The 23,021-nt window shown below is 41.8% G+C and overlaps 1 protein-coding gene across 1 annotated transcript in view; it reads right to left on the minus strand.

Annotated features, from left to right (window-relative positions):
- The window catches only part of si (sucrase-isomaltase), a 75,933-nt gene that overhangs the window by 51,186 nt on the left and 1,726 nt on the right, over positions 1-23,021 (minus strand). Inside the window, exons 3-15 of the mRNA XM_085795328.1 lie at positions 19,089-19,165; positions 18,768-18,888; positions 17,407-17,516; positions 16,967-17,118; positions 12,530-12,701; positions 11,168-11,267; positions 10,636-10,748; positions 10,364-10,489; positions 7,512-7,643; positions 7,018-7,137; positions 3,586-3,699; positions 3,017-3,101; positions 855-972 (exon numbers count right to left, since the gene is read on the minus strand). Coding sequence (XP_085651454.1) covers positions 855-972; positions 3,017-3,101; positions 3,586-3,699; positions 7,018-7,137; positions 7,512-7,643; positions 10,364-10,489; positions 10,636-10,748; positions 11,168-11,267; positions 12,530-12,701; positions 16,967-17,118; positions 17,407-17,516; positions 18,768-18,888; positions 19,089-19,165 — 1,540 coding nt within the window. The remainder of the gene's footprint in view (positions 1-854; positions 973-3,016; positions 3,102-3,585; positions 3,700-7,017; positions 7,138-7,511; positions 7,644-10,363; positions 10,490-10,635; positions 10,749-11,167; positions 11,268-12,529; positions 12,702-16,966; positions 17,119-17,406; positions 17,517-18,767; positions 18,889-19,088; positions 19,166-23,021) is intronic.

A 23,021-nucleotide genomic window follows, 5' to 3' on the forward strand; every position in this document is an offset into this window, starting at 1 on the left:
TATATATGGCGCTTTGTATCCATCACAGGCCAATCATGTTTTAGTCTGTCCTGAGCCCACAAAATAAAGTTGTGAAGTGTAAAATGCGAAATGAATTGTAAAACCGATTCACCGGTCCATAAGGGCATATTGTTCCTGGCAGGGCGTACCAAACAGTTCAGTATTTTACCAAATACTGTTGCATCCCTACTTGCCACCTGTACGCACACTGCTCATGGTTATAGTGATAACAACCGATTGTTTGTAATCAAGCTGTTTAATCAACAGACCTCCATGATCCATGTGTTTGCCCAGATTGATTTTTCCCGTATGTTCTAAACATTAATAAAGCATAAAGCAGGTTAAATATTAAAACAACTGCTTCATTGATTACCATGAGTCAAATTATTATATCCTCTGCTTGCTCTGATGTCCCTCTGTAGGTTTGTGTAAGTAATGGACCCTTAAACTGTTCCAGCGTCAGATCCGGATGAGGAATTCACTCTCTCACCCTCGGAGCGGGGCTCATTAAAACATGTTTCTGCACTTGTCACATAGGACTCAACTTGCAAATGGTCTGCAAGAGTCACAGGCTGTGATTTAGCAGAGGGCATAAGTCACCAAGGCGCTGCACCGAACTGACAGATTTTTTCTCTCATACGCTTAAGCATGTCAGTTCCATAATTCTGCTCCAGGGCCACTTCTCAATAACCTCTGATACTACGACACTTGATTTGAAAGATTTTGTTTTGACATCACATGGTGAATTTTGAGTTTGCCAGTGACCTCATTGCTGTCAAAGGGGTGGCAGCAAGTTGGCTTCTCTACTGCAGCACAAGCTGGCCAAACCCCCCTCTGTCATCGATTGCACTCACTTTTCAGTAGCCAGGACCATAGAGTAGCCATACAGACTGTGGACATCATAGTGGTTCCCCCAGGCCTGCTTGGCATCCATACACAGAGTCTTACTGTACATCACCTCATCCAGGATCTCTGGGGGAGAGAAAAGAAGGAGGAGGTAAAGAGATGGAGTAAGTGAGAGGGGGTACGGAGTGGAATACAAAGTATGGGGTGCATTGAGGAGGAGAGAGATAGAAGGGGTAAAAAAAGAGGAAAAACGGGACAGAAGTAAAGAGAGACAATGATATATACTGCAATAGGAAGAGAGAACAATGAGGAAATGAGAGACAGACAGAGCAATGGAGGGAGAGGATGACTAAGGAGGAGTGCAATAAAAAGGTGGCACCAGGGGAGCATGCCTTTTCCAGTTATGATCATCCTGTCTGGGACACCGTTGGAATAAAAGACGTGGCAGAAGAGTCATTTTCAAAATTCTTCACCAGGGACCCACATTTTTAGATGAGTTTTCCTCTGGACCTGAACTTACTTTATGAGCTATTCTGGCTAATTTATCAACTTGTGCTCAGCATTTGGGCTACAAGCTGCAAACCTGTGACACCCTCTATGTCTTTGTATTGCAGTAACCTTGAAGTCCTATGTTGAGACTCTTAGGAACAGTAGATTTATGGCAATTTTGTACACAAGGACAAACTGACAACGCTACAACAGTACTCAAACATGTATCTAAAGGAACATACCTATTGCAGAAGACCGTATAGAGCAGGGGTGTCAAACATGCGGCCCGTGGGCCAAAACCGGCCCGCGGGATGAATTTACAAAGTGTGAAAGACAGAAGAGGCATAATATCGTAGAAACTGCACGTGTTTTTCTCAGGAAATTTGTTTGTTCATGTTTTTTGTCAAAGCATAAATAATTAACTCTAAGGGCCAGATTTACTAAAGGTTTGCGTGTATTAAAACGTGTGCAAACGTGATTGCACGCGCAAACACATGTGGAACCTGATCTACTAACCGGACGCACCGAGGATTGCGTCCCTCACACGAGCAGAATAGCACGTGCGATCCATTTAGCGTGTTTGCCTTGATGAATATGTAAATATGGGCGTTTCAGCCAGAACGTGCAGAATACTGGGAGGAGTAGATGCAAATAGATTTATTTAGCGCGTGCAATGTGATTTACCAAACCAGGAAGAGATTGCGGCGGCTGTTTTTGCGTCTTTATTCACCACGTCTGAAAACCATGTACTAACTGATACAACTTTGCCAAAACGTATGCGTTTATTGATTTGATACCTGTCAGAGCCCCGTGATCTTACATCTCTGCATTTCCTCACGTCTGGGTAATTCTCTAACAGTTTTTCAGCCGTGTTAAAAGTCTTTTACGCGCCGTTACGCACGGGGCACGTCTGTCCTGCAGTGCGCTCCTCTCCTCTCCTCTCCAGTACCTGGCTGCTCAGCTGCGTCTCTCAGTCCCGGTCCCGGTCCCGGACTGAGAGACGTCACCGCTGCCTTCACCCGTCTTTGATCCATTTGGTCAGTGGTCAGAGCGTTTAGATCCGTGTGTCCCACCTGAGCTCTCTATTAATCCACTCGATCATGGGCGGCACACACACACACACACACACACATATTACAGGTGTGTGATTGTCGCTGCAGCTCCTGCCTGTTCGTCACTATATGACGAGTTGGGCCCTGTAGCGATTTGTGTTTATTTATCTAAACAGAGCGCGAGAGAGATGAACACACATGCTGTCATTGTATGCATCGGATCAAATGTCATTCTGTCCCTTCGTCCGTCCAGCTCTCTGTCCACTCTCTCCATGGCGGAAACGATTACACGCGCAAAACCCTCATTTACATATTGCGGTTTGCACGTGTTTTCATTTAGCGGGTTTCTCTTAGTAGATCACCTGTTTTGCGTGCACTAACCAAACTCGCAATATTGTAGCGGACGCAAACAATATAGCGTCCGCTATCTGGGATCTTAGTAAATCCGGCCCTAAATATCTTAATGTACGTGTTTGCACTAAAACAAAAAGAAATGTTTATAGTTCTTAGAGTTATTTATATATGCTCTTATTTTATTGGTTGCGCTGAATGTGGCCCCTGAACTAAAATGAGTTTGACACCCCTGGATAAAGTATGATTATGCCTCAGAACATACTGTAATGTCTTACTTGGAGTGTAGGGAGGGTAGTTGAGGTTGTTATCGGCGCAGCCCTTATTCGATCCTTTCTTGAAATTAGCCACCTCATTCATGTCCTGCATGTGCATCAAAGGTATAAGTTTAGACTCATGATGTTGTTTTCTCATGATCACAATTATTGTGTGCAGTGAATCGATAATTTCCTACATAAAAGTGTTAAAAAACATTTATTTACATTTCAGCGTTTTTTTCCTGATAAACATTATTAAAATGACCTGGGTTGACTCGGGTGTTTAAAGTTAGATGGGGAATTATATGTATTGCAGTAAACAGACTGAGTAATCAGGCAGTCAAATACAGATTTTCAGTGAAGGAATAATTAGCTGTACAAAATGAATCTCTGCCTGTTTTTGTGTCAGCCTCAGTGTCTAACCCACATTAAAATAATTGCCACTGAAAATTACAAATATAAAAAAAATCATGCTTGCTTGCCCTGGTATAAGTCTGCAACTGACTCCTGAATAATGTGAATTTCAGAATTTTTAGTTAGCAAGCACAGAAAATGCACACTTTCATTTTATTTATCTAAAATTGACTCACAATCCAGAGGGCATCATGTTTGATCTCCCTGGAGAATCTCTCGTACTCATCAACCCACCAGTCGATGCAGCCCTGGCTAGTGTAGTCTGGAAACACTGTCTCTCCTGGCCACACCTGATAGATGAGAATATGAGATGCAGATTGTTTATAAGCACATTAAAAACAGTTTGGGAATAAAACTTTGAGAGAACATTAGTTTTGGCATCAGTGTGTGTTTGTGTGAGCTTCCCTACTGAAGGTGTTCACTTCAGGTTTTGTTTTGACAAAGCATAATGAATTCTCTTCATCCTTTTTTTTTCTTTTTTTTTTGTAGCATCATGTGAGCCTTTATCTTTACCCAACTAAGTACTCTACATGTAAACAACATGATGGTGCATGATCAGCTGGGATGGTGTGGGCGTAGTGAGCTCTACAGAAACAAAAACAACAACAAAAAAGCCCCCCCAAAAAACCCAGGCCTATGGAAATGTCAGAGAAACAGCTTAGAGATGTGGAAATGACAAAGAAAAGAGAACAGCAGGGAGATGAAAAAAGGGAGGGGGCGGGATTGATCAGAGACTGTGAGAGAGAGAGGGAGAGAGGGGATAGAGAGACGAGGAAGAGAACAGAGGAGAGGAGAAATCGATAATGCAATAGAAATCTCTAGACGTGACTGTGTGTTAGAAGTCGTGTTTAATGACATGTATTGAGAAAAATGATTAATCCACAGAGAAAGGGAGAGATTTTGTGTGTTCGTGTGCATGTGAGCGAGTGTGAGAGTGTGAACCCTTCTCTTTAGAGCACAGTAGATATTAAATCTCAAGGTTCCACCACTGTAGCTATCTTTTACCTTTACTTCCACTGCCAATAACTTTACAACCCAGTTTGTAGCACAGACATGAATCACGCTCGTGCACATTCACATGCGCTCACCCACCCACCCACACACACACACTCAGACACTCACACACACACACTCACACATTGATGCGCACGCAGATTTATAGGCAGATGTTTTTGGCAGCTGGTCAGAACTCCAAGGTCACAGCTTATTGATAGTACCTTGCATTTTCCTTTTTTTTTCCTTTTTCCCCCTTCACAATCTATTCTTCCTTTCTTTAACTCCAGATTTTTGTTTCTCTGCTGTTCCAAACTGCTTACTGACATCGACACACCAGTGAACACTTCCTACAAATCTGTCTGCATTTGTAGCTGCATATCTCACTCTATCTTTATGTCTGTTGGTCTGTTTTTATGCTCTTCTCTCCATCAGGCTGCCTATCTATGCCATTACCTGACTTGTCTATAACCCTCTCCTACCTGTCTCTATCTGTCCCTCCGCCCGCCTCCTCTTCAAAGTGTCTTTCTACCTTCCGTCTTGTCTGTCTCTTTTTTGTGTTTACCCGATAATCTGCCTCTGTCTGTCTCTCACCACAGCTGACTCCCTGTGTACCACCCTGTCACTCCACCACTCAGAAAGACAGTCAGTCTGTCTCCCTGTACATTTCCTTCTAATCTATTATTTGTGTCTGTCTGTCTGCCTGCACCTGCCTTTTTCGTAGCCCGTGTTTCTGTCTGTCATCTCTACCTTTAAACCTACATCGACTTGTTTTTTTGTACTCCCATCCATTTTTGCCTATGTGCTGCGAACAAAAATGTTCGTCCGTGTAAGTGAGGGCCTGCTATGATTCTACCAGCACACGGAAACATATGGGCCAGCAGCAGAAAAAGCTTTTATCCTTATCTTTGCAAGCAATTAGCTATCTTAAAAGCAGAATAAATACCGGCCTGTCGCTGCATCTCCTTTATCACTGACACAGCTACCGCAAAGGTCGTTTCGAAAGAGACCCCAATGTTTTCATAACCGGGACACATACATTCATATGGAAATAAACTAGAATCAATTAAAATCACACACATGCGTGCATAGACATAAATCATAAACAACCATAAGAATAGCTTCTCATCAAGAGAAATGGATACACATAGATCCACCCTTTCTCCCTCTAGCTCCATATTTCTCTCTCTCACACACACACACACACGCGCACTTGCATACCTAATCTGTGATGTGGTGATGCAGAACATTTTTTAAGATTAAACACTAATGCAGAATCAATGCATATGTTTGACCTGTTATAAACGGCATGAAGAGGCGATTAGCGGAGGGACTGGACCTAATCGCGTGTGTAATCAAAAGCATCACTATAAAAGCATGGCAGCAACAGACTTTTACCCCCCACCTCCAACCCTCTCAGCAGGGGGGAGCTTTTTTTTTTTTTTTTTAAACTCATCCTCTTTGGGGAGAAGGATAAAAAAATAACATGCTGGAAACTTTGAACCTCCATTAGGGAGTATTACTAGTCATACATAGACATGCAGATACACACAGCAAATGCACATACAGTATTTATGCTTTTGTTGCATGATGAATTGCATAATGCAAAGGTTCAAACACTCAGTGGCCAAGGATGTGGCCGACCCTCGTCGCAGTTTGATTTTTGAGTCTCGGAGGTTCTATGCTGTACATTCCACAGGAGTCTTTGTCTTGAATGTCAATTTCACAGACTAGCTTGCCTTTGACCTTGTACCATTGCAACAGTACAATACTGAATTGGTGCTTGGGGCTAAGCATGCATCAAAAAAAGAACACACACACAAAAGAAAACACTTGCACAGGCATTTACAACTGATATATAGAGTGGAATAGAAACATGGATTTATGAATGTATGTTCTATAGAGTGCCTGCACACTGCTGTTAAAAAAACAGCACTGCACATAGATACACAGACACAGGCGCACGCTAAATGCGCTATATCGCGCCAATTGCTCAGCTGCAGCGCTATATCGCCGCCGCCGCCCCGCCGTCGGACCCCCCCCGTCGGACCACCCCCGTCAGACCAATGTCTCCTGAAATCCTGTGGGAAACACTGTAAGAGTATTACTAAGGGACTGTTATACGACTGAATATGTTTTTTTTTTTACCATTATTCAGAGTAGAATCCATATGCTGTATGGTTTAAAATCCCCATCAATTCATTACCGGTAGTTCCTGCATGAGTGTGTCTGGCCACAGTCATGCCAAAGCTAATTAAAACTGTTTGACGTAAAGTGTTTGACAAAGTGGATCAACAAGCTCTCTGTACACTTTTTTGCGCTTTACAATGTATGAATCTATAGTGATACACTATCACCCTCCTGTTAACACCTGTGGGTGACCTGTGCTTTGCAACATTACACTTGACCCATGTAGGACTGCGACAAGCCATTTTCACACGATACAGAACACTGGACATGCGTAGGATGAAAGCTCGGTGTAAAAGGGGCATTACCATCTGGAGGAGGGAAATCTTTGCTTGAATGGAGATAAGAACCTAATTAAGGGGTGACTAAGTGGATTGCTTCATCTGTATTCACGCCTCAGTTCTCACTTACACCCAAATACAACTCACCTCTCCTAACAACGGAGTTTTCCCATCTGATTCAGTGACCCAGGCATTCTTCGTATTCCCACGGTCATAGGATTCGTATGGTGTGTTCCCTACCCTCTTACTGGTAGCTACTGCAGGATCCTGGGAACAAGGGGATACATATCATAATGTCACAACATCATGCGTTTTATGTCACATGCAAGGCATTATTTGGCATAACTGACTAACATTTGGCCCAGAATACAGGAAAACCACCAGACCCCCAAATCCAACGTATACAGCTGTTTTACAGAAGCCCAGGAGTGTTAAAAGTTGAACTCTACTTTTTAAAGAGTTTTCTTTGAAACTCACTGCTGCTATTGGAAAGTTTTGACCTGGACCAGGGCTAGCTGGCTAACTTGCTAACATGATGGAGATAACATTGACATTGGTTTTGCGTTCCATCCTTTACTTGCTCTTGGAGGAAAGGATCAATGTAATACCTGAATAACTGTTCACAATACGATGGTTCTTACCAGGATCAGGATGTATCTCTGCCCCTTCTCGTGGAGGTAGTCGGCAAACTGAGGCAGCTCACTGAACAGGACTTTGTCATAGGTGAAATCTTTCTTATCCTCCATGTAGTCTATGTCGGTGTACTGAATCTCCTGCATGGAGAGAAGAACATGCTGTCTGCATGGGCACCTCATGTACGTTTACAGTAATACATCCAGTGTTTCCCCCAGAAAAAGTGTTAAGGTGGTGTCTGTCCTGTTGGCCGGGGGGGTTCGGCGCGCCGTATTAAGTTTCGCTTTCACCATGCTCGCTACTGTTATGCATGCGCGCTTCTCTGTGGTGTGTGTGTGAGAGGATGCGGAGATGAATGAAGGCGCTCGTTTGAAGGGGGGGGGGGGGGGGCGGCGGCTACATTTTAATTTTTTCAAGACGTTAGTTTAGGCGGCAGCTCTTTGTTGTTAAGGCGGCCGCCTTAACAGGAAAGCGCTGCGGGAAACCCTGACATCACAAAGTGAACTAAAGAATTTAAATTCTATCAAAAGTTTATTTTTCCCAGTCTTGTTTGGAGATCCTCTTTGGGATTATACTATGTTAACTTATTGAGTTACTTGAAATAGGTTAGATGTCATTAGATATTCAAAGCTTAATTGCAGATGCTAAAATGCTGGCACGGCTTCCATGTATTAAAATCCCATTTGCATCTTGCATGAGGGTAATAAATTCAAAATGACTCTTAATACCTCTTAAATGTACCCACTTATGCTTCTGCTTCTCAGCATAACTTGGACACATCCACTCAAATTTGAGCATCTTCATTATGACTTGAATGCATGCTCCTAACTCTGCATATTCTTCATCTCAGAATGACAAAAAAAAATCCCAATGGTCAGAATTTACATTGTGAGCCTCACAGACAACACATTTTAACTGCTAGCTTTTTCTGCACCCATGCTTTGCTGGACTTTTGGAGACCATAATGTGACTTGGCTAATGTGCTACTAAACCTTGGGAGGACAATGGGAGTGTTAACACATTTTTTTTAATCTCTTTTGCCAGGGTGTGACTTCATGCTTGCTCTCTGCCTGTCTGTTGTCTGCCAAAATCTACTTCATATCGATAGAGCAGATGGTTTGGAAGGCTCTGCCAGATTCTTCCTCTAATGGTAATCAGCTCCAGACATATTAGGGAGAATGTGATAATGCCCTCTGTGGTCTATCTAATGGTTATCAAATATGTCCCTGAGTATAGCAGGAGAGGAAGCAGCTGCATCTTAATGTCTTTGGATATGAAAGAAAGATTGGAGATTATCAGAGTGAAATATTGCGATGCGTTGGAAATTTGTTTGTATTTGATCTTTAGATAAGACAGAGTTCAAACACAGTCCTTAATTGGTGCTGTCATTGCTGGGCTGATACAGTTGAAGTGTTTTATAGGGACATAAAGATTTTGATTATTTTCGATTACCTTACCGTTGTAATTAACGAGTAAAAAGTACATCAACTATCACTGCCCTGCATGGAAGGGAATCTTTACGGTCACTGACGGCACGCCTAACTGAAGATAAGCAGCAAGGTTCATTCCCAAGAAAATGTCAACCACAACTGGTATTTCTCAAGTGTCTCAGAAAGGAAGAAGCGTTGGAGTAGTTTTAGCATTCAGATCAGGATGAATGAGATAATGAAAGGAACTCGGTCGATTGATCTTTGATCAGCGCTAACATTCAGTGACGCTTGAAAAATAGTGGTCCCAGGATTGAACCTATAGTGCCCAGCAGACTCTCCATTATTTGACAGAAAGCTGGATTACCCCGTCTAAGCTAAAGGCCATCCCTATCACTCTGACTGCCTGTCGAACTCCTGCTTCAACCTTCATATCACGTCTCCACCGATAGTGTAGCGGTTAAGGCTCTTGCCTCTGGAACCTAGTGCATGAGTGGTTCAAATTTAACAAGGGCGCGCACAAGGTGAAGCATTGATCCCAACCCCCTCCCAAAAAAGATCAGATCAGATCAGCTTAAGTACACACACACACACACCTTGTGTACTACACAGGCTGTTGGTCTTAAAAATGCATATTTAGCCTGAAGAAAGGACATTCCTGAAACTTCCTCTGTGTTTGATGTCTGAGGTCACATTCACATTCAAAAACCTCCCTCCATTTTTGTCCCCAACTTGCGTACTGCAAAGAAAATCAATGACTTAAATACAAATGGCAAACAGTATTGAGAAAACCATGACTTGTTTTCATTTCCCAGATTGTAATTGATGGATAATGATCTCCTGTTTCTGATACTTGGGTTGGCTGTCACGCGGTCCCGTACTGGTAAGCTTGTATGAGAGGAGATATTGCCTCCCCACCTTAGTTTTATATGGGTTAATTGTGCATTTTTATTGGGATAATAAACACAGTACACAGTACATATATTTTTTTTCTGACCGATAACCGATGCTCTCATTACCCGATTATTTACTGTTAACCGGTAAGATTACAACGCTCGCGGGGGTGTGACTAGTAATAAACACATCTGTGCTGCAACAGCTGATCAGCGCCACATCCATTGTGCCCTGTCTCAGCTGATCGCACTCATATGGAGGTTAGATCGTCCAATGTTATAAACAGTGAGTGTGAAAGAACACGTGATAGCATTTATGCACATAAAATTTTACATATCACGGGTGGTGCTGTAATATAAAGATCTGTGAGTGGTTGTTCTGCATTTCATCACTAGAACATGAGGACCAAATCACACTACAATAGATCAGAAATAGAAGTGATGGGTCCAAATGTCACAAATGGCTGCATGAGGATACAACATAAAAAAGAAATAAACAGTTTTAAGAGAACTCAAGAAAGCACAAAAACAGGAGCTTACATATGGGAGCTCCACAGCACGGTTCCTCTCCACTGTTTTCTTGACCTCACTCAGGCTACCGTAGTCCCACCGAGAGAGCTGGAAACCCAGGGACCAGTAGGGAGGGATGACGGGCCTGCCAATGAGCTGGAAAAGGATGATTGGACATATTGTTAATGCATGGGATATGCCAAGACAACTCATAAGCCACTTTTGCACAGAAAAAACCTCTACGGCATATATATTTTTTTTTTACATTTAAAAAAAAGAAAAACAAAAAAATCACCACTCACCTCAAGGAACTCTTGAACCACTTGTTCTGGTGTGTCTCCAAAGAGAATATAGAAGTCAAGGACTCCTCCAATTGTCCTGTAGGTCACAGCTGGAGCAGGCTGCAGAGTCATCTCTGGACAAGGGATACAAAAGGTTGACATGCCGTCAGCTTAACTCTGACATTATTGTTATTAATAAATAAAATGCCCCCTCATCCAGTTGGCATTCAGTGAAACCTCTTTTTTGAGAATCTTATCACATGCATCCATAAACTTAAACACCAACTTGTCAATATGATCCATTAGAGGCAAAAAAAGCATTTGTTGAAGGATTTAATTTCCCAATGTTTCAGGGGCATGTGTATGAATACGCATATGTATTATATTCCTATGCTTTTTTTTATCATATGCCTAACCCTCTCATATGTAACTGACTGTGACTGCTTCCTTTTTTAAATAAGCTTTCATGTCTTTGTCACGCTTTCCAAAGACAGTGTTGTGTGTGTCCTTGCATGCATGTGTTTAAGTGTGTTTTTCTTTTATTTATCCTCACCCATAGCATTGCTGTTCATGAGGAAGACACCAAATGACTTTCCGCTCTCATCTTCTAAACACAGGAAGAATGGATAGTGTCCGTAGAGGTTATGTGTTCCCTGCAGGGGAGGCAGGAGAGACGAGGGGGATGAAGGAATATGGAGAAGAGGTTTGAGTCACAAGAGGGAAGTGGGAGACTTATTGAAGCTGAGGGGGTGACTTCACAGCCTAATCAGCTTACAAGACATTCAATTATAAGCCCTTTGGGAAAGAAAATACACATGTAGAGACTAGGGAACTCATGTAAACATACCTTACACAACATGTGTACACACACACACACACACACACACACACACACACACACACACACACACACACACACACACACACACACACACACACACACAGTAGGTAGACCTAATTGACCCGATGCTAAGCCTCTCCCGCAAACGGCTACTGTCCGTAACTATGCACAAGAGGCCAGACAAGCTTTCGGCAGAAAACATAATGCTGAAAGAGTGTGTATACAGGACAGGACAAGTCCAACTCCCGATATTCCAAAAGTTTAGAGGGTGACGCTGAATTTTTCTCCTTCTCTAAGCCCAAGACCTGAAGATTTGTGTCATTAGACGTTAATGCAGTGACTAAACCGCACCAATCCCTCGTTCTCCATAGCAACCCAGGCTATCTATTAATGCTGCTCACCTTTGCTTTAATAACATATCCCTAGGTTGTTGTAGGGCTTATGTGGTGTTGGGTTGGGGTGTTTTATCTTAGATTAGTTTATTGTCCTAATGTAGACCGATTCACTAACTGTACGTTTTATGAGCAGCAGCGAGAGCTGTATATGGTTCACAATCGCCCGAAAACGTGCAGTTTGACAACGTATCTTTTATGGTCAGTGAGATGACCTAAGTCTTCGTTGGATGGGAAAATTAACAGATGTTTTACGAGTCCAGTCGTGTCGTTAAATGTCGGATGTTTTATCCTCCTGTGTGAGTCACGTCACTGAAAACTATGAATGATCTTTGTGACTGCTTCTCTCTGATATCTCTGAACAGTTTATCCAGAAATTTGGTGATATTTCATGCCAATATTGCTGAAAACTCTATATTTCTTATGCCAGGAGCATGGCTGGGAGTGAAAGCTTGACCGACATAGCAACAGTAACAGGTGGGTGGGGCTTAGCGAGGGCCAATTGTAAGCCTTTGAGCACACAATCTGCCTGGTACAACATTTCTTTATTTATTGACAATAACCAAGGGGGGAAAGCATTACCGGGACTGACATAATAAACAGTGTACATGACTATATTCATACATGTATGCAATGCATACTGTTGAAATCAGTGGTATTAAAAAGTGTTTGTATTCCTCACCCCGTTAGGGAAGGCGTCTCTGGTGAAGATGGGCCAAGTCCTCCAGTTCATGTCATGACGAAACTTTTGGTGCACATGCTCCCCCAGGCCATAAATGTTATGGGATGGAAGCTTAGCAGACAGCTGTAGGTACTGGTCTGCAAACACCAGCGGAGCCATTGTAGTGTCAAAGCTAAAGGAGGGAGGCGGGGGGGGGGGGGGGGGTGAGAATGTAGCCTGATGTGAGACACAGAGCAAAAAGATGTGCTTGAGAGAGAGCAGGTGAGAGAGACGTGTGAAAGACAAAGAGGAGAGAAAGTGAGAGTGAGCTGGAAGAGAGTGGGAGTGGGAATGAGACAAGGATGTGTGGAGGAGTAGAGTTGTAGAAAGAAAAGCCGGGGAGAAGACAGACCATGCCATCAAGCTCTAATAAGCCCTCTGGGTAGCATTTCTCCAGCCCTCAAAACAAGACATATACTGGTGGTTGAAATACTGAGTCTACTATACCTAGCTGTAAAGAAAGACAGGAGACAACATACACAAGTAAAGGTTTCAGCTGCAATGTATATTAGGGCTGCAACAACGCATCGATAAAATTTGAATAGGGATGTCCGATAATATCGGCCGACCGATAATATCGGCCGATATTAGCATAAAAATGTAATATCTGTCCATATCGTTATCGGTTTTTCTGCCGATAATGAAAACCTGATAACGTGCCTTCATAGTGAATTAAGTAGCGGTGGACCGTTGCTACTTCATTCGCTACTTAACAATTGCTGTCACTGATTCAGACTCACAATAATAGTCCATGTGTTCCTACTACAGCTGTTCTGTTGTAAACAAACATGCATGCACGTTGTAGCAATGCAGCAGCCCCATTCAAGTCAATCAGCGCGCGCTGCCGTACAACGCACAACGTATGCAGTGGTGGTTTGATCCAGCAGTCAGAGGCTTTGTGTCTGTGTGTGTGTCTGTCGGTCTTCCGTGCATTCCGTGGGTGCTCCACTGACCAGGTTGAGCACCCTGGGGGTCACGACACCAGACGTGCACTCTGTGCTGCGCCTCGGCCCCTCAGCTGTGTGTCTGTGGGTATGTGTATCATGTGTAGCCTGTATGTGTGTGTAGCCTGTGTGAATGTGTGTGTTAATCTCTCTTGCGCTCTGTTAAAATGAATAAACACAAATCGAGCGCGAGCCTGGCACAGAGTTGCGCGCTCTGGCGCATCTGGCACAGTCGGTTAACGGCACCGAAAGGAAACTGCTCCGCTCCGCGGCTATTTCGCGTCCGATGTCCATGTTAAGCACATGTTGTTATTGATATTGTAGCGTCCGACCCGACGTAACTACAGCAACATAACACAAACTTATCTGACAGCTCTCACTTCACACACACAGGACTCTGTCTTCCTCACACTCACCCCGGCCCCGCAGTTTCTCATCCAACCATACGCTACCTGCCCGTACACATTCACAGTCAGTCAGAAATCACAGAACTTAAACATCATAACAAGAACATTACTGCGGGGTCGCTACAATATTTTCAGTTGTGCAGTAGCTATTATTAATAATGAGCGATGTGTGATGAGTGTGTGTGTGCGCGCGTGCGTCCGTCCGTGCCTGCCTCCCTGCCCCTCCATCCGTGTGTGTGTGTGTCTGTCTGTCTGTCTGTGTAAATAAGTAAGGTTTATCTATATAGCACTTTTCACAGAAAAAAAACACAAAGGGCTTCACAATAAAATAAAATACAACAGTAAAAACATAAAAATATAATGAATAAAACAATTTAACACATGAACTAAAAGCCTGCTTAAATAAATAAGTGTCTGTAAACAAATAAACAATGTTAATTTGTGGAATGCATCCACTGGGGCATCACAATAGATGTAGTCATACAGTAATGTGTTAATTTCTGACAGGATTAATTCGTTTTTTTGGGGGAAAAGCCTGCATATCGGTATCGGTTATTATCGGAATCGGAAATTCTAATTTTGGAAAAAATCGGTTATCGGATATCGGCAAATTTCCAATATCGGACATCCCTAAATTTGAATGTTAAAAGCATTGGCAAATGAATTTCATTATCGATTTGTTGTGTCGTGCGATTAATGTCGCTCAATATGTCACAGAGCTGTTACTTCACATTGAGTCTGGCCAGCCCGGCCCACTGAGAACTCTATAGAGTGTACGTGTGTGATAGTGCCATGCAAGATAACTTTTACTTTTACTTTAAGGATGTTCAAGCAGAAACCTTGTTATATGTGCACTTTTCTGCACTGTCAATTTTAGATGATGTTCTGTTTTTGAATAAAGAGATGGAAATTAAAATGGATTTTTTTTAAATTCAATTCTTTGATTGAAAAAACAATAGAGAAATTAATCGATCATTAAAATAATCATTGGTTGCAGCCCTGATGGGTACACATTGTTATTGGATAGTTATGGCAAATGCCCAATGAAATAAAAACAGACTGTTTCCATTTGCCTTTAATCACATGGCATTGCTTAACTTCACTGCAACGCAATCACTGTTTTCAGTTATTGTGTCTGTTTACAAGCAGCTTTTTATGGTGATAAACGCCTACACACTCGCCTGACAGGTTAAAGAGCAGAATGATTATGAGTTATGAACGCACTCACTCGCGCTATCAGTGAAAAGTTTGATCTTGGGGACATTGATAACATTTTTAATGATGCCTTAGTGCAATTTTTTTATGGTATGGAAAGTAAATATAATCCTTGTTATTGACCGCTTTGCTCTGTTTTTTATGGTCAGTCATGTGCTGCTTGTGTGATTATCAGAATATTATGAAGTATTTATGTGAACCATAAAACAATAAATGCACTATTGCTAGCCCACATAAATTCAGAGACTATAGAGTATAGGAGGAGTAGAGTATTTTTTTTCACCAAAAAAACGTATTTATAATTTATTTTTCTGTAACTCAAAGATACATTTTATTCCACCTAAATAGGGAACATTTTACAAAAATATAAAAATTTTGCTTTTTAATTTGGTTGAGTGGGTTGTCATTGTATTCTTGCGACTGGGAGACTATGGCATGGCCACAAAAGTGGGATCAGAGGCATTGCCCCGTGGCTGCCCTTTCATTAAGCATTATTGTGAGTATAATGCAGAAAATAAAAAGTCTCCTTTTTAAATGATTGAAGTGTGTTCTTAACAAAAAAGAGGCTCTAAAAAACCTTTTGTTTGACCCATCACCTGAATATGCCACAAATGAGTGATAATAGTGATTCACATATCAAGTGGTGGAAAGCTGGAGCAATTTGATTACTAAATAGCCACTAATCTTCAAGAGCTAATCTTCAGAGTAATTTCACTGCTTCTGCTTGAAGGTCACGTGGCTGTTGAGAAAGACAACAATCCTACTTCGCACACCCCTGAGTGACACATGCCAAAGGTTGTCATGTGATATATCAACCACTGTTGCTCTGCAGTAAGGACACATGCTGAGATAATGGAATTAGAATACATGGAAAAGAAAGACAATGTTTGGCCATGACTGGATGAAACATTTTTAAATAAGCTAAAAGTGTCATCAATGTAACAATAAATCTTGCAGGAAAATTTGCTATACAACATAAATGGTAAACAACTCTAATTCACAACAGGCCATTTATGTGTGAAAACACATCCGTTTTTAAAGTCATCACATCCTGGTAGTAATTGAAACACTGATTTTTGTGCATTAACCTGTCCTATATTTAATATACTATTAATGATAATCATGGCTTAATGCCTAATGGTGTTTAACAGAAAGTGTCTGAGCAACTGTGAGGAGTAATTGATGTCCAGTGTCACCCAGGACTCGTCAAGTGTTCCTAGGATTGATGTTGACATAATTACTTACCTCTGTGGAAAACTATGGAACACGGGAAGGTGTCACACATCAGTACGTGGAAATAATGCATGACACTAGGAATATAAGCTGCACAGACCACATTACTGCATCAAATGAGATGCAAAGAATCAATATTAATCTACTGATGACCATCATTTCTCAATTCAATAAGATGGCGGTGATAACCCTGAGAAGCACACAATGAGAAAACATCTCAAACAGCTGTACTGTAGGCCTACATGATATGGAACTTATATCACTATCAAAATTGCGTTCACATCTACTGTCAACATAATGCCAGCATCAGCTTCACCATAACAACCTACAGCTACAACTAATGTTTCAGCTAAGGGATGTCCCACATCCACTTATAGCCATAGTATATACTATGCATACAGTCTATAGTATATGCAATATATCACAGTATACAGTAAGCATCCATGCCTGAATGCACATAATGCAATTTTGTGTAAATATACACACTATACATAGCCTGCTGTCTTTTGCATTTGCTTTACTGTTCACAAACAAACTCCCCCGCCATCTAACACAACAGATGTGTAATGAGCATGCACACACACACGGTGAGCACTCACAGGACTTTTTTGTTCTCCTTCCTGCGCACAGTGAGGCCAAAGGGTTTCTTTGTGATCTCAAGTGTGTTGCCGATGGGGCTGGATCGGTCACTGCTGCGACTGCTGACATGCTCATGGGGGACCTCGAACCTCTCCTTGTGGGCATCATAGATCTGAGGGTAAGGAAACACAACATACAGGCGCTGTGAGTGTGGCCTCATATCTTACAGCGATATACACAACAAAGTGCGAACACAACTATTTCTGTCCTCTTTTGTTCTGCACAGCATTTGAGTTAAACACGCTTTGATAAAAACTGCTTTTGAAAATAATTTGAGTAGACTGGATTTATCTCACAATTTTCTCTGCCGCTGTCAAAATGTGTGTGTTTGTGTGAATGTAAGCGAAAATGTGTGTGCGAGAGAGAGGACAGAGAGATATGGTGTCATGTTGGTGTGCACCTTAAATCGGAGGCGATTGTTTGACTGCATTTCAGCGTGAAGTGACAGCTCTTGTATATCAGCCCCAAATAAAGATGGAGATGCCATTCTCTTCAGCTTGGCTTTCATTACTGCAAACACATGATGACAAGAGAGGTTAAAACATGGAGAAAAAACAACAACATTTATTTAAAGAAATACATTACATGTACGCAACTTAACCCAATGCAGTTTTATTTTTTGGGTTTTAAGGAATAGTTCAGTATTTTAAAGACTGATATTGAGCACCCTTCAGGCTAACATGCAACATATTAAAACATAAGGCTAATAACCATATAGGTTATATTGTGGATTTACAGGAAATTACCTGAAGGGCTATTTCTTGACTGGGTGCATTTAACTGCCATAACCTGGGCGTACCTCACTTCCTCTGAACTGTTCCATTTATTACTTAAATAGACATCCCTTATACATTTTTGCAACAGGCTTTACATGTGAATTGTCTACTTCATCACAATGCACCTCATTGGTATCCAAAATTGTTGAATGAGCCATGTGCCCACAGAGGTAGTTATTCAACGTGAGTGAAAATGCAATATTTAATATAGTCCCAACAATGATGATTGAACTGCACCGATAAAAAGCAAACTGCAACAGTCCCTAGTTTGAGCGCTCTACATAAAATTCATCAGGTAAACTGAGATGGGAATCCATTCAAACACCGATGTATTCCCAGGTTATCCATTTACCAGTGTGATCAAAGGGTGCAATATGCTTACACAGCTTTGAGTCCTCAGTTGTCTCTGAGGTAATTGTGAGTAATTTGCATAGTAGCCTTGAGCAATACCACGGCAGAATGCATGTAAAAATATTTGAAGACAGTTTAACTGGTATGAGGAGGAGTGCGTTCAATTTTATGTATTGTTTAAAGTATTATTGTATGACATCAAGCAACTCAACTCTAGCAGGCCAAAGAGAAATGCTTGTTTTTCATGTGTCTGGGTGTATTTATGTTTTTTCCCCCCAACAATGTGGATATTGTATTTTAGACCTTAAAAAATGTCCAATGTTTTTGTTGCTTTTATACACTAATTTGAGTTCACATAAGGCAGTGAAATCAAGCAGAAAATAGAACACCCTGCATACTCCAAAGTCAATCATGTTTTCTGATATGCCATCCATGTCATATTTCACAGAAAAACTATGCCTTAGGCAAAGTGAGTGGAAATGGAAAAATGACGTGTAGAAGACAGACAGACCAAAGGAATGTGAGCAGTTAGAATTGGAAAATAAACTAAATAGAGAGCCAAATATTTTCAGCAGTCAGTGATCGCTTGAGTGCAAAAGCAGGGTGGAGAGAGAGAAGGGAAATGGGGATTTACCAAAAGGATCCGACTCCTCTACTGATTCCACTGTGTATCCATGGTTGGTTGAGAAGAAACACCAAGGAACATTTCTCTCATCCAGTGGCCCCCAGCAACATCCACGTTCTTCACATTTTTGCTGTCGAAGAGGGATGGTTAATTATTATTATCAGCTTTTACGTCACCATTATTGTCATTGTGTCATATTATTATTATTTTTTTTTTTAAGTCTTGGTGAATTTCCAGCCCTTTCTGATCACCAATTCTCTTCAAAGACTTTGGAAAAGCACATCTCCACAAACATGACTTTGCATTTTTGGAACTGAAAGTAATTGATACCTTGGAGGCTCCAGCATCGGGGAAACAGTCTACTCTCTCAGCCAGGGCAATGTTGGGACACTGAGGAGCAAAAACCTCTGCCAAAAGATGAAATGTTTACTTCACTCAAGTACCAAAAGAAAAAATCAAAGTGAAAACCCCTGTAATTCAATGATTAAGTATTCAGACCATCATTTGAAGATTCATAACCCTTGAGGGCAGTAAACAGATTAACTTTACCAATTACTCTATCATTAGACATGTTGCCACGTTCAAAATAACACAGTGCCCGTTCTCTTGAACTATGGCTGAAATGTGTTAGTTGTCTGCTAATGAGCAACAGTAAAGTATGTAATAATATGTGGTGTTAGTATCTTTTCATTAGTTTTTTTTTTTCTTTTCCCAGAGAAAAGCTTGATTTTGTGTTTGACCTAGATTCAGGGAGAACAAGTTGGATTATGGCTATTCATGCTTTAAGCTAGGATCAACCCATAAAAGGTGTTTATTTTTTCTAATTTCCCTTATAAATTGGTTTTATTTACTCCAACAACTCTAAAGCCACCACAGACGTAACATCTCTGTATTCAAGTTGGCTGGCAGCTAGCCTTTACACCAGCACTATTCAGTGGCAGCATCACAGAATGCTACTGTAGCACTCTTTTCCTAAAACTTTCTATAACATGTAGTTACTTGTTAAAGCAGAAGTAAGTGATATATTTGTGTTAATATAAGTCTTAAATAGTTATATCTTCCGACAGCAATCACTTACATAGAGTGTTTGGACCGAAACACGGGTCTCTCAGTCCCTCTGCTCTGCTCTGAGCCGAGGAGAAAACATTTATCGTATCCTACAGTTTTTATCCAATGAGGAGAGAGAACGGCATGCAGGACTGTGTGTGCAGCCAAGGAACGCCGTGAATGTGGTGACGTAGGGACGAGGACTGTTATGGTGCGTTCAAGGAAACTCGCCGTTATAGTGACTTTCACCGGTAAAACAGGTCGGAAAAACACGAGTGGGTTGCCTGAAACGCTACAAAGTCGTAAGTTGTGACTTGAAGCTGTAATTTACGATTTCAAAAGCCTGCCTGGAACGCAGCATTAGCGAAAACGACCGGACCACTTACTTCTGCTTTAACCTATGATACTTAGGGTGTATTCACACCTGTTTAGTGCGCACCCTGGTGCGCACCAAATGTTAAAATGATACATTGTTTCATTTTTCAGTTAGTGCGGTTGCGTTCACACCTGCCTTTTGTCACTCGGGACCAAACTTGGAGAACGTCACGTCTCCATGACTACCGGTTGGAATCTGGACGCGCTGATTGACAAAACTTTCATGATGGAGACTCCAGTAGGGCCGGTTGTTAGTAGCTCTGGTCATTTATTTCTATATTGTTTGCATGTATAACTCTGTTTGGTACTTCCGGCTGGTTTCCGGTTGCGTTCACCCAGCTCGGTCCCGTTAGTTCCCAGTTAAACGTTAAACACGGGCGGACCTCTGCTGCTCCGCGGACCCGAGGGACGGAGCCGCCGACCTGTCCGGTGTCTGAGCGGACTCAGCGGGCATGCAGCGACCGGCTGCCCCGCTGCTGCTGCTCCGTTTGTGGGGACAGAGCTGCGTAGGACCGGAGCACCGGGTGGTCTCCCCGCTGCGTTAACCCGTTGTCAGTGACTACGGGAGCCCTTTTAGCTCAAACTTGTTGAGTTCGCCTGGCAGTTGGCTCGCACCAGAGTGCGGTTGCTTTCACACCTAAACTAGTGCGCACCAGAGTTCAGCTGGAGCCGAACCGAGACCACCTCCTCAGGCCGCACTAGTTTTGGTGCGCATTAGAGTGCGATGTGCTTTCACACTGACCCAAACTGGACCAAATTTAGTGCGCACCAGATTTAGTGCGCACTAACACTGCAGGTGTGAATACACCCTTAAACGCTGGGATAGATTTCATTTTTGTGTATAGGTTCAGGTTTGTGTATACTATAGTGGCGACTCTGGCGATTTTGGAAAAAATTGTACTAAGCCCCCTGCAAATCTTATTCATGGTAAGGAGGTAGAAATGGTGGCTTCATACAAATACTTAGGAACTGTTTTTGACTCACAGCTAAGATTTGATGTCAATACAGATGCCATTGTTAAGAAAGGCCAACAGAGGACTTACCTACTCAGGAAGTTAAATTCATTCAATGTCAGTAAGAGGATTCAGTCCTTGTTTTACAAGTCTTTTATTGAAAGTATTCTGACATTTTCTTTTATCTGTTGGCACAACAGCTTGGGTGTTAAAGACAAAAATTGTCTGAATAAGATTGTAAAGGTGTGCTCCAAAATAATAGGGGTGCAGCAGGATGACTTGAGTTCCCTTTGGGATAAACGTGTGGCTAAAAAAGCAAAAGCAATTATTAATCAGCATGACCATATCTTGTCATCTGAATTTGTACTGATGCCCTCAGGGCGCCGTCTTAAAGCGCCACTACGGAAAACTAACCGTTACTCCAGATCATTCATCCCGTCTGCTATCAGACTCTTAAATCTAGACCCAAGCTTGTGGAAATAATAATTTTTTATCTTTACTTTTGATTATTCATTTATTGATCTATTTTTGATTCTGATTTTTAATTTTTGATTTATTTATTTTATTTTTTACACGCTGGAAGGCCAAACGGGAGACAAAGGTCATGTTTTGCTTCCACTGACATTGTAAATACAAACTAGCACCTGTGCATATGTATGAATGTGGATGAGTCTGTATTGTTGAGTTTGTATTGATGTGCTGTTGTGGATGAGCTTGTATTATTATTATTATTGTTCTTGGTGGACTGCCGAACAGAATTGCCCTCTGGGATTAATAAAGTTGATCAAATCAAATCAAATCAAACTCTGATGACTGTTCACTGATTGCTAGACACATTTTGTGAAGTGAAAGGATCCTTAAAATTAATGCCTTAAAAAACATAGTTAAAGGGATAGTTCACCCAAAATTCAAATTTCACTCATTATCTACTCACCCTCATGTCGACTAAGGGCTAGGAGAACTTTCAGAGTCCTCCGTGCCTTCTCTGAGTTACAGTGGGGCTCAGCGCAGCACTGCATGTCCATATGACGGTTGCGAACGGAGCTCACTTTTCTTCGTCCAAAAAGACACACCAAAAAACATCCAAATACCTCCATAGTGCTCGTCTGTAATGTCCCTCTTGTATTGAAGTAAATAAGTAGTATATGTTTTAAGCTTGTTTGTAGCGGAAGCTCCCAGCACTGCTCTTCCTGGTCTGTCCAAATCTCGCGCGACTTGCATTGACCCAGTTCACGGCTCTGCAAATCGCGCGAGATTCCGGCAGAGCACCACTGGGAGCTTCCGCCACAAACAAGCTTAAAACATATACTTATTTAATTTTTTTTCGGAACAGTTTCTCATGTTGGGGCTTCAGTACAAGAGGGACATTACAGACGAGCACTATGGAGGTATTTGGATGTTTTTTGGTGTGTCTTTTTGGACGAAGAAAAGTGAGCTCCGTTCGCAACCGTCATATGGACATGCAGTGCTGCACGGAGCCCCGCTCTAACTCAGAGAAGGCACGGAGGACTCTGAAACTTCTCCCAGCCCTTAGTCGACATGAGGGTGAGTAGATAATGAAATGTAAATAATGAAATTTGAATTTTGGGTGAACTATCCCTTTAACCTTAACATGTGTAATCAAGGCATAAAACAAATGCATGTTGACACTGTCCTATTAAAGGTTTTGTGTAGTTTTTGTAATTTGTATTTAATTCATCATCGAAAACTTGTCCTGTTTTGATTTCATAACTGTTGCCTTCAATCAGCATTCAAGGTTACCAAACTCCACTCAGAAATTTTAAAATTCAAATGTTACTTTTGCCTTGGCATGGCTTATTAAAGAGACTTATTTGTGAACTGATGTCTCAAATTGTGCACTTGCATTAGCCATTTCACTATGTTTACC

The sequence above is a fragment of the Trachurus japonicus genome, chromosome 13 (genome assembly GCF_045865225.1).
Source record: "Trachurus japonicus isolate A0001 chromosome 13, Traja_1.0".
In the NCBI taxonomy this organism is placed as follows: domain Eukaryota; kingdom Metazoa; phylum Chordata; class Actinopteri; order Carangiformes; family Carangidae; genus Trachurus; species Trachurus japonicus.